This window comes from Glandiceps talaboti, chromosome 22, assembly GCF_964340395.1.
Source record: "Glandiceps talaboti chromosome 22, keGlaTala1.1, whole genome shotgun sequence".
NCBI lineage: Eukaryota > Metazoa > Hemichordata > Enteropneusta > Spengelidae > Glandiceps > Glandiceps talaboti.
Genome location: NC_135570.1, coordinates 16642822 through 16660321, shown reverse-complemented (window position 1 = coordinate 16660321; position 17500 = coordinate 16642822). Strand labels below are relative to the sequence as shown.

General features: G+C 34.3%; 1 protein-coding gene across 1 annotated transcript in view; it reads left to right on the top strand.

Annotated features, from left to right (window-relative positions):
• The first annotated feature begins 838 nt into the window (after window positions 1-838).
• The window catches only part of LOC144452365 (synaptotagmin-15-like), a 26197-nt gene continuing 9535 nt past the window's right edge, over window positions 839-17500 (top strand). Inside the window, exon 1 of the mRNA XM_078143458.1 lies at window positions 839-1094. Within this exon, the coding sequence (XP_077999584.1) occupies window positions 839-1094 (256 nt within the window). The remainder of the gene's footprint in view (window positions 1095-17500) is intronic.

Genomic DNA, 17500 nt, shown 5'->3' with positions numbered 1-17500 from the left:
CTGGTGTAAACCTCTAGTATGTCAAGGTATTATGTACTAACGAGATATGATGTATGGGTAGGTCAGTATTAGACTAGTAAGACAAAGATATGATGTATGGGTAGGTCAGTATTAGACTAGTAAGACAAAGATATGTCGTTATTTGAGAATCTAACCTTATCCAAATTGACAGCAAGAATAGCAGAACAAATTAGACCTTATTGATATTAGCTTTGTGTATGTGGGTCAGGCAAATGTAGTTTATTGTATCCATTCCAATACATGTACAATACATATGTTTCCCTCCGCAGACGCCGATGACGTCAGTGGAGATTTCACGACCCCTCAGGCGGTAGGAGAGAGAGAGTGTACAAAGGAAAGCCAACTCCACTCCTCCAATTGGAGTTAATTCATGCACTTCAGCTTAAACCCCGAAACAAGAGGACCATCTATCTACACTGTGACATTTAAACTGCTTAAACATCAACAAGTTGATGAATCCACGTCATGACGAGTGATTTTAAATAATGAAACATGTATATGGAGGATTATAGCCTGGAATCGTATTACATCGGCAGTAATCGGGTATAACTGATGAGACTTGCTTAATGTCAAACATACAGCAGGAGGAAAGGGAATATATTTTCTCTGAGAATGTCAGTACATCCGGGCATTTGTTACAAATTGGACGTACTCCTCATTATCTCTGCCTACGATTGTGAGTACACTGCGTTATAGTATTGTCGGCTATCATTTCATGGAAAGCTGACGATTTGCTAACAATTTCAAGAAAGAAGTCAGGTCAGATTACATTATTTGTCCTAACTAAATACTTGTGGATATTCATCTGCTTTCCTAAATGTATGCTTCTATCGCAAAATTCGACTGGAATCAGTTATTTGCCTGTTGCTATTGCTTCAAACGACATCGCAGAAAATCCAACGGCTATCACGAGCATAGTAAAGAACTGGATCTGTTGAACACCCCATCCAGACGATCCTCGACGTCGGGTGCCTCGCCAGTCCACGTTAGACAGAAGATTATTGCCGGACAAGATCAGATCAATTTTTGGGTTGTTCAGGGTAATGAAGTCGAGCTTTCAAAAGTGCAACCAGGTAAGCGTTCAAAATGTTTATGCATGTCTTCAATATTTTATTCCCCTTTCAAGATTTCGAAACTGACAGTTCAGAATTTTTAACTATGAACTATTGCGACTTGTCTGTACTTTCGACATTACCATTTCCTTGGGATACGCCTTAAGGTAGCAATTGGCATGTTCAGATTCAACCTCGTAATCGTAAACGTGATTCGAAGTTCATCCATACTTCCCAAGACGGATAACGGAGTCTTTTGATGTGGGTTTGATCGATTTTTACGATAAATGTAGTTAGCTGAATATCTCGATAATTCTACTATTTATAGAATGCATGGCCTTGTCTTATATATGTATAATGCAGCTGAGCTTAGGTCATCACTTTCCCGTCATCGATGTTTTGCTTTAGAAGCAACTTACACTGTGAATGATTCGTATGTGAGTTGATTTTACGATGCATTATGTACACAGTAGTAACGTTATGTGAAATCAAGCGTTAAATTTACTTTCGTGACTATCAAGCGGCAATGAATTGCGAATTTGAATACGGATTCTTACAGGAGCACAGTGTTTATGTTATCAGTCAATCAGTAAAATTATTGTTTGTATGTATGTATGTATGTATGTATGTATGTATGTATGTATGTATGTATGTATGTATGTATGTATGTATGTATGTATGTATGAATGTGTGTGTGTGTGCGTGCGTGCGTGCGTGCGTGCGTGAGTGCGTGAGTGCGTGCGTATGTATGTATGTATGTATATATGTATGTGGATATTCGTACGGTATGTATGTGGATATTCGTACGGTATGCAAGACTATGTGTATATATATGTGTGTGTGTGTGTGTGTGTGTGTGTGTGTGTGTGTGTGTGTGTGTGTGTGTGTGTGTGTGTGTGTGTGTGATATGCCTAAAAACTGTCATGCAACATCGTCACTTCTAAAACTATTTCAACAGCCGGTAATTCCTTTTTTGTTTCGTTAAGTGTCATAGACTTTCACACTCTATCATACTCAATCTTTCAAAGTTGCTTCACCTCAGAACCTTTACAAGCTTACACGTCATATAAGTGCTAATCAAATGCGGCGAAGATTTGTCATCACATACTATACCAAATAGGGTACAAACAATTCAGTTTCTTGAAGTATGACAACACAACACAACACAACACAACACAACACAACACAACACAACACAACTCAACACAACACAACACAACACAACACAACACAACACAACACAACACAACACAACTTGAAAACGCGCAATCAAAGAATATTGCAAATGTAAGACACCACAATCCATCAATGCAGAATGACAAAAAACATAATAAATGTAACGATCACGCCATCACTTTGAAATACAGCACTGAGCAATCAATTATATTACCACACAAAACAAAATTAATGAATCCATTCATGGTAATAATTATTACAATATCCAGATATAAAAAATGATTAAATAGATCTATTTTGATGGAACTCGTTATAGCTATATGTATTAGGTTTCATTTATGACCCGAATTTTAAAACAGAAGATGAATTAACCAATTACGATTACACTATATACCAGTTATTTTGCATATATATTGTTATTATGTAGCTAACATACGTTCCATCAACACTAAATGGTACACGTCCAGCACAAGTGTAAAATGAAGACTATCAGTGGTGTCAGGGGTCCTTGGAGCAAGGGTCAATAACTTCATTAACTTTTAAATCCAAACTAATTGAAGCGTCTTGGTGTTAATATCAACATAACGGCTGTGAGAGACAGTGAAGGCGTACATCTGTCAGATATGTTCATCTCCTTGAGGACTGTATCAAAGTGAAGTAAATTCCTTTCAATTAATTAGTACTTGACGATGGCCTATTTCCTTGACCTTCATCACATGTCAACATTTATCAGGCTAAAAATAGACAGAGATTTTAAAACCAATGACGAATTAGACATTTTTAGCTACATCAAAGTATGTGTCCCATAAGTATACGAAATATTTACTGCTGCCATTTGTAGAAGATGTTAATTGAGGCAGATCACACGCAGACTCAGTTGTGACTTGATTTTGTTCAGAGAGCATTGTGAACATCTCAGTCTCTGCTCATTTGTGTTACTGTGGTTACCGCGCAACTGCAGTGATTAGAAACGTGCTAACAGTTGACTTTCCATTTCTGTAGTGACAATTCAGTAACTTTTACAGCACATGTGGTTAAAATGCAGTAAATCAAACTGTCACTTAAGATAAAAACGACGCAATTACAAGGAGGGCATAGGGCCTAGATAACCTTAGAAAAATGCAGATTAATTCATCAACGGTGAAACTACATTTAAAGTATAAGCAGTGCTTATTAACAGGCATTAGTCGTGCAATTGTGCAATTTTAAGCAACTCGGCCTGGCAAGACTAAATACAACAAGCCATATAGCATACGACAAAAACATAAATTACAATTTACATTTTTTAAATTACAATTTACACAGACACACATAACGTGACGTGAATACCAGAGTACATTAAGGAATGTATCAAAGTGTCTTGGTCCATATTTAAAGAACTGTGTAATAGTTGCACTTAAAACCATCAATAAACATTGCAAAATTTATGAGCCAAATTAAATATGTTGAGACGTACGTTATACGTTACAACTGTGATCGCACACCGTACCATGCTACAGGACGTCTATAATTTGGTGATTTTTTTCTATATTGACTGTAATGTATTAATTGGAAGCTTTTTCATGTTTAAACCGACAAAGCTTTCGTTGAATAGATCATGTTGACTGTTAAATTGACATAAAACACAATGAATATATCATGTTGACTGTTAAATTGTCATAAAACACAATGAATAGATCACGTTGACTGTTAAATTGACATAAAACACAATGAATAGATCATGTTGACTGTTAAATTGACATAAAACACAATGAATAGATCATGTTGACTGTTAAATTGTCATAAAACACAATGAATATATCATGTTGACTGTTAAATTGTCATAAAACACAATGAATAGATCATGTTGACTGTTAAATTGAAATAAAACAATGAATAGATCATGTTGACTGTTAAATTGTCATAAAACACAATGAATAGATCATGTTGACTGTTAAATTGTCATAAAACACAATGAATAGATCACGTTGACTGTTAAATTGTCATAAAACACAATGAATAGATCATGTTGACTGTTAAATTGTCATAAAACACAATGAATAGATCATGTTGACTGTTAAATTGTCATAAAACACAATGAATAGATCATGTTGACTGTTAAATTGACATAAAACACAATGAATAGATCACGTTGACTGTTAAATTGTCATAAAACACAATGAATAGATCATGTTGACTGTTAAATTGTCATAAAACACAATGAATAGATCACGTTGACTGTTAAATTGGCATAAAACACAATGAATAGATCACGTTGACTGTTAAATTGGCATAAAACACAATGAATAGATCACGTTGACTGTTAAATTGGCATAAAACACAATGAATAGATCATGTTGACTGTTAAATTGAAATAAAACACAATGAATAGATCATGTTGACTGTTAAATTGTCATAAAACACAATGAATATATCATGTTGACTGTTAAATTGTCATAAAACACAATGAATAGATCATGTTGACTGTTAAATTGACATAAAACAATGAATAGATCATGTTGACTATTAAATTGTCATAAAACACAATGAATAGATCATGTTGACTGTTAAATTGAAATAAAACACAATGAATAGATCATGTTGACTGTTAAATTGACATAAAACACAATGAATAGATCATGTTGACTATTAAATTGTCATAAAACACAATGAATAGATCATGTTGACTGTTAAATTGAAATAAAACACAATGAATAGATCATGTTGACTGTTAAATTGACATAAAACACAATGAATAGATCATGTTGACTGTTAAATTGACATAAAACACAATGGATATATCATGTTGACTGTTAAATTGTCATAAAACAATGAATAGATCATGTTGACTGTTAAATTGTCATAAAACACAATGAATAGATCACGTTGACTGTTAAATTGTCATAAAACACAATGAATAGATCATGTTGACTGTTAAATTGTCATAAAACACAATGAATAGATCACGTTGACTGTTAAATTGGCATAAAACACAATGAATAGATCACGTTGACTGTTAAATTGTCATAAAACACAATGAATAGATCATGTTGACTATTAAATTGTCATAAAACACAATGAATAGATCATGTTGACTGTTAAATTGTCATAAAACACAATGAATAGATCATGTTGACTGTTAAATTGTCATAAAACACAATGAATAGATCATGTTGACTGTCAAATTGACATAAAACACAATGAATAGATCACGTTGACTGTTAAATTGTCATAAAACACAATGAATAGATCATGTTGACTATTAAATTGTCATAAAACACAATGAATAGATCATGTTGACTGTTAAATTGTCATAAAACACAATGAATAGATCATGTTGACTGTTAAATTGTCATAAAACACAATGAATAGATCATGTTGACTATTAAATTGTCATAAAACACAATGAATATATCATGTTGACTGTTAAATTGACATAAAACACAATGAATAGATCATGTTGACTGTTAAATTGACATAAAACACAATGGATATATCATGTTGACTGTTAAATTGTCATAAAACACAATGAATATATCATGTTGACTGTTAAATTGTCATAAAACACAATGAATATATCATGTTGACTGTTAAATTGACATAAAACACAATGAATATATCATGTTGACTGTTACATTGCCACAACGCTCGATCAATAGATCACATTGACTGTACTGTTAGATTGACATAGCAACGATGAATAAACCAGGTTGACTGTTAAATTGACATAACACTCGGATATTGACCATGTTGACTGTTAAAATGACATAACAATCGATGAAAAGACCACGTTGACTGTTAAATTGACATAACACACGATGAATAGACCATGTTGACTGTTAAATTGACATAACACTTGGATATAGACCATGCTGACTGTTAAATTGACTTAAAAATTAATGAGTAGACCACGTTGACTGTTAAATTGACTTAAAAATTAATGAATAGACCATGTTGACTGTTAAATTGACATAACACTCAGATATAGACCATGCTGACTGTTAAATTGACTTAAAATTTAATGATAGACCATGTTGATTGTTAAATTTACATAACACTCGCATTTCGACCATGTTGACTTATAAATTGACATAACACTTAACGAATAGCCCATGTTGACTTAAATTGATATAAGATTCGATGAGTAGACCATGTTGTATGTTACACTTACACAACACTTGAAGAATAGACCAGTTTGATTGTTAAATTGACATAACACTTGATGAATAGACCAGTTTGATTGTTAAATTTACATAACACTCGGATAAAGACCATGATGACTGTTAAAATGACATAACACTTGACGAATAGCCCATGTTGACTTAAATTGATATAACACTCGATGAACAGATCATGTTGACTGTTAAATTCACATAACACTCGATGAATAGACCAAGTTGACTGTTAAAGTGGCATAACACTTGGATCTAGACGATGTTGACTGTTAACTTGACATAACACTAGGATATAGACAACATTGATTTTATATTGACTTAAGAATTGATGATGAATAGACAATGTTGACTATTAAATTGACATAACGCTCGGATAAAGGCCATGCTGAGTGTTAGATTGACATAACGCTCGGATCTAGACCGTGTTGACTGTTAAATTGACTTAAGAATTAATGAATAGACAATGTTGTCTGTTAAACTGACATAACACTCGGATATAGACCATGTTGACTGTTAAATTGATACAGCACTCGATGAATAGACCATGCTGACTGTTAGATTGACATAACACTCGATGAATATACCATGGTGACTATTAAATTGACATAACACTTGGATAGACAATGCTGACTGTTAAATTGACATAAGAATCGATGACTAGACCAGGCTGACATAACACTTGTTGACTGTTAAATTGACATAACCCTCCATGAATAGACCATGTTGACTGTTAAATTGACCTAACACTCGATGAATAGACCATGTTGACTTCAATTGACATAACACTCGATGAATAGACCAGTTTGACTGTTAAATTGACATAACAGTCCATGAATAAAGTATGTTAACGGTTGCATTGACGTAACAATTGATCATTATGTCATTTTGGCTGTTCAGTTGACATAACGACTTATCCATCGATAAGAGTGATGTAACAAATTATAGATCATTGTCCTTATTTTCGGTAGTGAGCAAAAGTTTTGAGAGATTTGTCCCTGCTCAGATCTAGATGTGTGAGTATGTGAAGCAATGTATTAGTGATGCCCAACATGGTTTTGTTTAATACCGTAGTACCCAAACCAACTTACTCACTTATGTTGATTTTCGTTTTGATTGTTTTGACAGAAAGCTACAAGTAGATTCAGTATATACAGATTTCAGCATTAGTCACAAACTACATGTACATATACTACATTGTAATTCACAAATTAAGAGGATATATGGTTTAAGTGTCCAGCTATTACACTGGTTAGAAAACTATCTGTCGACGAGGCTTCATCGCATAGTCATATAATGGCGAATGTTCTCCATGGATGAACGTGATATCTGGAGTTCCCCAGGGCTCACTATTGGGCTCTTTAATGGTCGTTCTATATGTCAATGGTCTCCCAAATATATGTCATCATTCTGAATGCCTATTATATGCAGCCGGTGTTAAGACTTTGAAAACAATTTCTACTGTTTCTGTTTGTTTTTTGCTACAAGAAGATGTAGATCGCCTGCAAGTTCGATGTACCACCTGGAATTTAAGCTAAGATGTAGATCGCCTGCAAGTCTGGTGTTACACCTGGAATTTAAGCTTAGATGGAAATAAGTGTTCGGTAATTGTATTCACAAATAAGAGAGTACCATTACATGAAATATAAAATTTCCGATACACCTGCGTCAAGAGTATATATTAGGTTATTACTCTTTCATCCAATTTAAATTTTACTGATCACATGCAGTCCATCACCCGTAGAGCCCGAAGAATGCTAGGTTTTATTAACCGAAATAGTAGGGAGTTCAGTGACATAAATACTATTGTAACATTATATATAACACATGTTCGTTGTGATCTTGAATATTGCTCCGTTGTTTGAAACCCTTAGCAACAAAAATATGTCAACCAACTTGAGTGGGTACAACAAAAGTTTGTAAAGTATTTATGTCATAAGTCCGATTTAAATTATAATGAGAGTAATGGCTTTAATGTTTTTGTATAAATGTGCTAATAGTATACATAATAGTTCTTATATATTTTTTTCAAGGCTTGATTCCAATGCTCCAACTCGGATTTTACGGAATCAGACTGTTTTTAGGGAGAGACGAAGTCGCATAAATATTAGTGAACACTTGCCTTCAATTAGGAGCATGAAGTGTGTTAATAACTCACCGATTGATATTTTTAGTGCTATGTCATGTGTAAAGACTTTAGGTGTTAATTTGTGTTCCACATTCCATGTTTTGGTGTTTGTTTTCTATAATGTTATTGTTGAAGCCTGTTAATGGGTCTAGTCAGGTAGGTCATCCCCGGAAATAAATAAATAAATAACTCGCTCTGAAAAAATCATGTTGACTGATCTATTGACATAAGAATTGATGAAAGACCATGTTGACTGTTGAATTGATATAACACTCGGATGTGGACCAAGTTGACTGTTAAATTTACATAACACTCGGATAAAGACCATGTTGACTGTTAAATTGACAGAACACTTGACGAATATCCCATGTTGACTTAAATTGATATAACACTCGATGAACAGATCATGTTGACTGTTAAATTGATATAACACTCGATGAACATACTATTTTGATGAGGGGAGCTAGAGAAAAATATTAACACTAAATATTCTTTATTGAGACCTTCCCTCTTTTCATCTGCTTAAAGTTCAAGTAGTACGTGGACCAAAATGTTTGTAAGTACCAAAATTAAGAAAGGGGCAGGGGAGCTATATGCCGTCCCATGTCATGAAATAATACAACCACACGCAAGAACAAAAACTACACAATCACAAGTAAATGGAATTGCCATGTAAACCCCTCTTCTCACCCTCTGAATATACCCCCTCATAATAGACCCTGTGACCTTTACAAAATACCGTTGTAATTTACTCATGAACGAAATCTATTTCATCGTTTGATATCATGTTTATTTTGACAATGGTTGTGTCGTCCAAACTCAATGATTTAAGTCTAATATCTTCGGATGTGGAGGAACCACACAATTTTATACTACGCCAGGGACTGGACAGTCAGCCAGGAGACGGGCCGATGTTTTTCAAATGACTGATGCATGAAAAATGTAGACCCCCTCCTATCTTTGCACACACATTTCTGAGTTCACAAATACAATTAGACATTAATTTGTATCTTTATTGTAAGCAAAATACTCTCAGTCCTTCAAAAACTGTTGCATTCCGTATGCGATAATTGCGTTTTTGCCATTGAGTCACACATTACATGTTTGCATTGAAGTGACGAATATCCCATGCCATTGCCTTTAATCTACCGTAATTCGACATTTCAAGAGAGACATTCATTCTTCCTTTTCCTCACGTCATTTCTTACACATTTGATATGTGTACACTTTGTGATATTTAGGTGCGATGAATTTCTTTGCCATGGAATATTGTTAAAAATGACACAGAGCAAACCAGATTTAAACTGAATGTCTTCTAAAGGGTACAATCTTTGGGTTTTCATTCCTTCACACAATAATTCTTGGAATGCAACAGAACATATGTGATTAGTTATATACCAAATTTAAGTGAATTAGAAAAGTATATTTTTAAGATATAGCCTTAATTACTGACAATTGTTAATTATGCAAATGACTCATCAAAACTAAAAGCTACGTCACAAATTTGCTTAGACGCTGTGCACATTGTTATGATTTATGTATGCAGTCAATTATTTTGAAACGTCTTTTGGTAAAACAAAATGAACTAAAAAAACTACTGGACAGATTTGGTTGAAATTTTGAGGGACGTTTCAGGGTACTGTAGATGAAAACATGTTTATGACGTCATAACATTACTGATATGCAAATTAGGTCTAAAATATGCAGATTTGGCTGATATTGCACAGTGATGTATATTCTTACCAGATTTAAACTGAATGCCTCCCGTAAGGGAATCACAAATTATGCAAATAACTCATTAAACTAAAAAAAACTATGGTAACAGGCTTCTTTTGGACAAGCTTTCTTAGGTTAATGTATGTAAGAGTGTATGATACTGCTTAATGCAGTCTTAAGATATAGCCTAATTACCGAAAATCATTAATTATGCAAATTATTCATTAACACTGTAAGGTACATCAACTAACTTTATAGGACATACACAATTTGTTATGGTTAATGTATGTACTGAATTGTATTGAAATTGAAGTATGCAGTCATAAGATATAGCCTAATTACCAAGAATCATTAATTATGCAAATTATGCATTAACACTGAAAGGTACACCAACAAGCTTTACAGGACATATGCGATTGTTATGGTTAACGTGTGTACTGAATTATATTGGAATTGAAGTGTGTATTTTTAAGATATAGCCTAATGACCGAAAATCATTCATTATGCAAATTATTCATTAACAATGTATGGTGCATCAACAAACTTGATAGGACATATGTGTTTTCTTATAGTTAATGTATGTACTAAATTATGTTGAATTTGAAGCATGTATTCTTAAGATATAGCCTAATTACCAAAAATAATTAATTATGCAAATTATTCATTAACGCTGTAAGATACATCAACGAATGTTATAGGACAAATGTATATTGTTATGTTTAACAAATATACTAAATTATATTGAAATTGAAGTATGAAGTCTTAAGATATTGTGTAATTAGTTGATTTCATCAATATGCAAATTTCTCTAATTAAACATTAACAGATCTGGCTCAAAACCTAATCAGACAGACAGACAGACACACACACATACACACACACACATAGACAAACATTCCCCTTTTAATACCTCCCGTACCCTTACGGGAGGTAAAAATGTCCTGTTTATGTATATTCTTTAATCACTCATTTCAATTATACATGTTCCCTGAATACGAACTACTAGTACTGCAAACATGTGTACATTTTAGCAATTAGTATTTTCCTGTGGGGGTATTACTGCAAGCTCTTCTGAGAAGTATAGCAGATCACTGAAGATCGTTGTTCGTGTTCCGAGACACAAAATCGTTTGGATTTGGACTCAAGAAGGCAACAACCAATAAACTATATATATATATATATGTATGTATATATATATATATATATATATATATATATATATATATATATATATATATATATATATATATATATATATATATATATATATATATATATATATATATATATGTTGAGGGTAGAAGAAAATCAAGTCGGGTTTTTCGTCTCTACAAGCCTGTTTCGTGAGTAAATCACTCGTCAGGAGATGTTGATGTACATCTGTATATATCTCTGTGTGTGTGTGTGTGTGTGTGTGTGTGTGTGTGTGTGTGTGTGTGTGTGTGTGATGATTGTTGAATGGGTGCGAAGATGATATTCATCAAACTATGTACTGATCTGTGAATACATAGTCCAATCGTGTATAGAAAACAGTTATGAGGTCATCTGTGACAAATTACTTACATACTCTTAAATATGATTAATGTAGCTGTTTCTTATCATAGTTTTTCTTTCTATACGTCAGAAAAATTGATTAAATACTTGTAAAATACCTTTCCGTTTTAAAGTCCTGTAAAATAATGACTATAAACGATATGTTTTCTCTTTTAAGACATTTATGTTCATTCGTCTTGTCGTCGCCAACGATATTAATATCACTCTTTGTGATTGATTAGTACACCACGGACTTGGTCTATTTTGTTTCTTCAAGTTGGAAAACGCAGTAAAGTTAAGTTGTTTGATTATTAAAAAGCCACATTGAATAAGCTTACATTTGAAAAGACCATCACATTAATCCCCCCCCCCCCCCCACTGATCATTCTTTCTGGACCCACGACATTCACGAGACTTGCAAAACGCATAAATAACCAGCTGTCCGACCACAGGGTAATTGTAAATACCCACCACCACACTCGTCACAATCTTTTAGTTATAGTCCTTGGTTGTCCGATTTGCTACGCCATGAATATTTAATAGTTTACGTAGTAATCATGATCATTTTGAATGACGTAGGAACACTTTACAGTGACGTAAGAACAAGCTACAGGGGCATATTTTGTAATTCTGGGTCCATTTTCGATAAAACATAATATTCAGCTGTGAGTATGTATGTTTTTATCAGTCTTTCCTCTCCCAGTCATTGCTGTATGTTGCTTATCAATTTGTCCTCGTAACATAGTAACCCCACAATCCGCAACTTGATCCAGAATCAAGGTGGATTTCTATGTTTATTTTTTTCTGTTTTTTAACTGCTGTATACTTAACCATCACTAGCATTTAACTGAACTAAAACCTGGTACTAGGATATCTTGACTGTCGACAATGTTGTAGTTACGTTACAGTTACATTAGCGTTATCTCAGCTTTACTTCGATTTACTGTTCTAGTCATGTTAATTTCCATGCATACATCGTATGACATCACAAATTGTGTTCTGGCAATTTTATAACTACTGATTGCATTGTAGAAAGTTCCTGTACATTTGTTTGAAACGTATAATAAATTACGTCATTGCATCCTTTACAAGTCATTAGACTATCTCACCGGTCCTCGGGAGCATTGCTAAAAGGGTACTCGAATATCCTTGTGGTCCCTCATCGATTACATAGGGCTAATCATTCGGTGACGTGTTACTGTGATGGCCTTGGGGCATCTCGATAACAGGGAGCATCGCAGTAGCACGTCAACAAATGATTAGCCCTATGTTGTCGATGAGGGTGCACAGTACAATGATATTCGAGTACAATTATGGCGTAGATATTGGTACATACAAAAGAGCCCTTTCAGCGATGCTCCCGTTGACAGGTGAGAGAGCGTAATAAGTGATATCCTAGTACCAGATTTTAGTTCCGTCAAAGGCAAGTGGTGGGTAAGTATACATCAGTGGAATACTGTGAGAACACTTGTACCGTTACCCCCCCCCCCCCCTATCGCAACGTTAATATGTATGTTACACCCAATCTGTGATATTGCCCATTGATGAAATGTGTAATCTTGCTGCCAAAGTCATGAAATGTGTAAATGGACTTTTCCAAGAGCATGAAATAGCCAATTTCTATAACACATAAACAAGCATGTGTAACAAATTGATAACATTGAAACATAACATTGAAATGTGGTACGACTGATATTGAGTGATATGATATTGAGTCAAAGTAACATATTGAGATTGACGTTAGACAAATAACTATCCGATGACATTGTTGCAAACAAATTTCATCACTGAATGTTCAAATAGAGTAAAATTCGTATAAAGAAGAAATTTAGATGTGGAAATGAAAAAAGTCAGCATTAAGCCAGTGTTACTTTGATAACTACACATGGTATACACCTAAAAGATCTCAATCCAGGTTCTAGTGGCATAATAGGTGATAGGATTTCTGTGAGATGCAACAAGCCCCTCTCCCAACATCTACAATCAAATGGCAACGCCTACAATCACATGACAACTTCTACAATCACATGACAACGTCTACAATCACATGACAACGTCTACAATCACATGGCAACGTCTACAATCAAATGGCAACGCCTACAATCAAATGGCAACGTCTACGTCTACGTCAACGTCAACGTACTGGTACATCGGCATTGCAATAAGGAACTGTTTAATAATAATACTCAATTTCCCGTAGATTAAATACAACTGAAACTATGCCAACCGAATGAACAACAAAATACTTTTGAGTAGACGTGCCAAAGAGGACAAAAAAATCGTTGACAAAACAACTAATCGCGTGTGACCCCGGACCATAAGTCAGTGAAAAAAAATTTCTATAATTTATTCGTTTTAATAATTAATCGGTGTCTATGTTATTTGGACTTGTGTTGTTAGATCTAAATAGTCCCTTAGTCCTTGTCATCATTTATTGCTCTTTTCAAATGTAATCCAGTCAACTCTTCGTCCATTAGCTAAATTAAAAAAAATATAATATTCTAAAATCAATCCAAATGCTTCTTTCCAGTATCATTTTATGTTTCTGTTCTATTCCGTGTTGCTTCGATTCAGACAGGAATATCGTTTATATATGATTTTTAGATATTTCGTGCACGAGGTGTGAATTTCAATATCTAGGTATTCGCATGATAGTACAATTACTCACTTCTACAACAATACCTATTGTATTGTGCTTCGAATGGAATCGTAAAAAGAATGAATATTTTCATTAATGTCCATGTATGACGTTTTGAATATTTACAATCCCCGACAGTGGATGACAGTACTAGTGTGTGTGTGTGTGTGTGTGTGTGTGTGTGTGTGTGTGTGTGTGTGTGTGTGTGTGTGTGTGTGTGGAAGGAGTGCTCACAATCCCCCAACAGTTAATGACAGTACGTGTGTGTGTGTGTGTGTGTGTGTGTGTGTGTGTGTGTGTGTGTGTGGAAGGAGTGCTCACAATCCCCCAACAGTTAATGATAGTACTAGTGTGTGTGTGTGTGTGTGTGTGTGTGTGTGTGTGTGTGTGTGTGTGTGTGTGTGTGTGTGTGTGTGTGTGTGGAAGGAGTGCTCAGGTTCCAAAAGCCCCTGTCACCATTTACTTTGTTTTCCAAAAAGTGTTCAATCTTCTGTTCAGAACTCGTGTACCCAAAATTTAATTTCGCTGAATTTATATTGTAATGTATACTCTAATTTGCATTAGAATGACCATTTCATGAACTGGGCAATATTGCCTGCACATTTCATGAATTGGATAGTTTCACCGATATCAGCAATCTGGTGAGATCTCAAATACATACGGTAAACCAATCACACAAACCGCCCCTAGAAAACAAATCAAGCTGTCTTGAGTGATGCCGGTTTTATTTCACATGACCTAAAGTATATAGGTGGTCGAGAGTCTTCTTCGGCGAATGAAATATCATCAAAGTTTAATTTGTCAAGATGCTAGTACACAAATAGTAATCTCCATCTACCGACCACAATTATGACCTAGAGGTGAAAGCTGCAAGACGAAAGCAATCACTCACCATAAACAGACAATACTGATACATTTATACATAGGAATTAAATCAAGTTTGATGTACGTGTCTTGCACCCACAGGGAATGCAAGGTATTACTATCAACTTGAAATTTAAGGAAACTATTCTATTCATTATCCTTCCTACCAGTATCATTTGGTTGGGGGGGGGGGGCGGGGGGGCGTAATTATGTGTCTATTGTTTGTAAGCCATATATATATATATGTATAATATCAAATATATGACTAATTATATAAATAACAATATGTATCGTCTATATTGAACTAATTTAAGGTTGTGCAGTAATATTTAAGTGAATTTTAATTAGAAAATTACTTCAACTGTGCATGTGATTATCATATGTGTTTATGTTATAAACCCATAGTGCATGTAAAGGTAATATCATAGCACCAGTCTAGTTATATCTTATTCTCACCTTGTCAATAATGTCCGACGTCGACTTGTAAATGTCAGTGTTTAATCAAACATATATGAATATACAAGTTTCTGCTTTACTTGTTCATATTTATATTTTATTTATTGTTTAAAACGTAAGATCGTGTTCGTCTTTCTGATCATTCGGTTTCTTGCTCTCGTCAGACCATGTCTTAAAATGCATACACACGAGTGTTGGTTTTGTCGATTGTCATCATTCAGTCAGTCGTTGGCTTGAAGGAAGCATATACCGTATCATTCATATTCCGAACTCATTGCACGTCTGTTAGTTTATTTAATGTGATACATTCCACATTGTCAATGCATCGTATTCATCACATTATTTCACTTCAGCCATTATAAAACTTGTTTAAATGCGACGGCTTACGTGAAATTGGAACGTAATTAAGCTTCGCGTGTTTTTGAAATTATCAATGACCCGACAACATCGTCAGCGAATATTTAACACCCTTAATGGTGGCGTTGTAGTTTAGATGACTCGTCACGCTTTGTTTAACAAGCACCGTGACGTAGAAGGTGATAGTTTCAATTAACCAGCATTTCTTACCCCGTTTCCTTCCATCAGCAACCTGTTTTCTTAAACATTATTGGATTAGCAAGTTAACTGAAACCTTAACTTGACGGTATTCCCATTGCTCGACGAAATGTTCAGGAAGGCCTGTGGCAGCTTGTCCATGCTTCGGGATAGTTCAGGAAGACAGTGTTTTACAGACTAAATGAAGGATAGGACATACATTTTTAATACATGACAATTCAAGGTATACAAATTCATGCACTTGTTTGTACATTGTTCCCTACATTCACAATGTTCGAACTCCAGCTGTCGAACTAAGAAAGAACGTGAGTTGTTGCCCATGGTCTAATCAAGAATGAAAAATTATCCCTGATCACAAACAAAGTGCAAATAGTTAATTTCGGAAACGTTTATCACAGAGTGGCGATAAGGCATAATAAAATAAATTGTGTGGTTCTGATTACGTTCAATTTTAGAATAGGTGGGGTAGGTGGATTTTATATTTTATTTTATTTTATACTTATTTAGTTCCGGTTTTCCATTGCTTTCCAAATGGTCTCTGTGTTTTTTCTTCCCATCAGATGTACAGCCAGTACAGATTGGAAGAACAGGTTTATTTTGTCTTTTTAAGTTGATGTCAGTTTCCGTATCCACTATTTCTCGTGAGACTTCAACATTTTTACGATTGTATTATTTTTTTCTCGAATACGCAACAAAAGGTTTAGGGTCGGCAGTGAAAAGCTAAGTGTGGGCGGGTAACCGGAACCAAACAATTTTTTAGGCCTAATAACCTTTGATGTATGTATGTATGTATGTATGTATGTATGTATGTATGTATGTATGTATGTATGTATGCATGTATGTATGTATGTATGTATGTATGTATGTATGTATGTATGTATTATTATTAATTTGTAAGTAAAGTTACCAAAAACCTCTTCGCTGTTACTCAGTTACGCGTTATTATCATTATCCACATTACATGTTATTTCTTAAGTCAAGATTTCTTGGACAATTTTCTATTTCTCTGAGAAATATAATACGTGTGTGTAAATGCCGATGCCAACTAGTGTAGGAACACCTGTTCTACTTTCAAGTACACCGTTGAATGATACACAACCTTTCACAATAAGACCTATGAAATTGAGTTATACCAATTGTAAAGTCTGTATTTGAGAGCTGAATTGAGTCACTAATAGCGAAATTGGCTTACATTTTAAGATGTAATCGT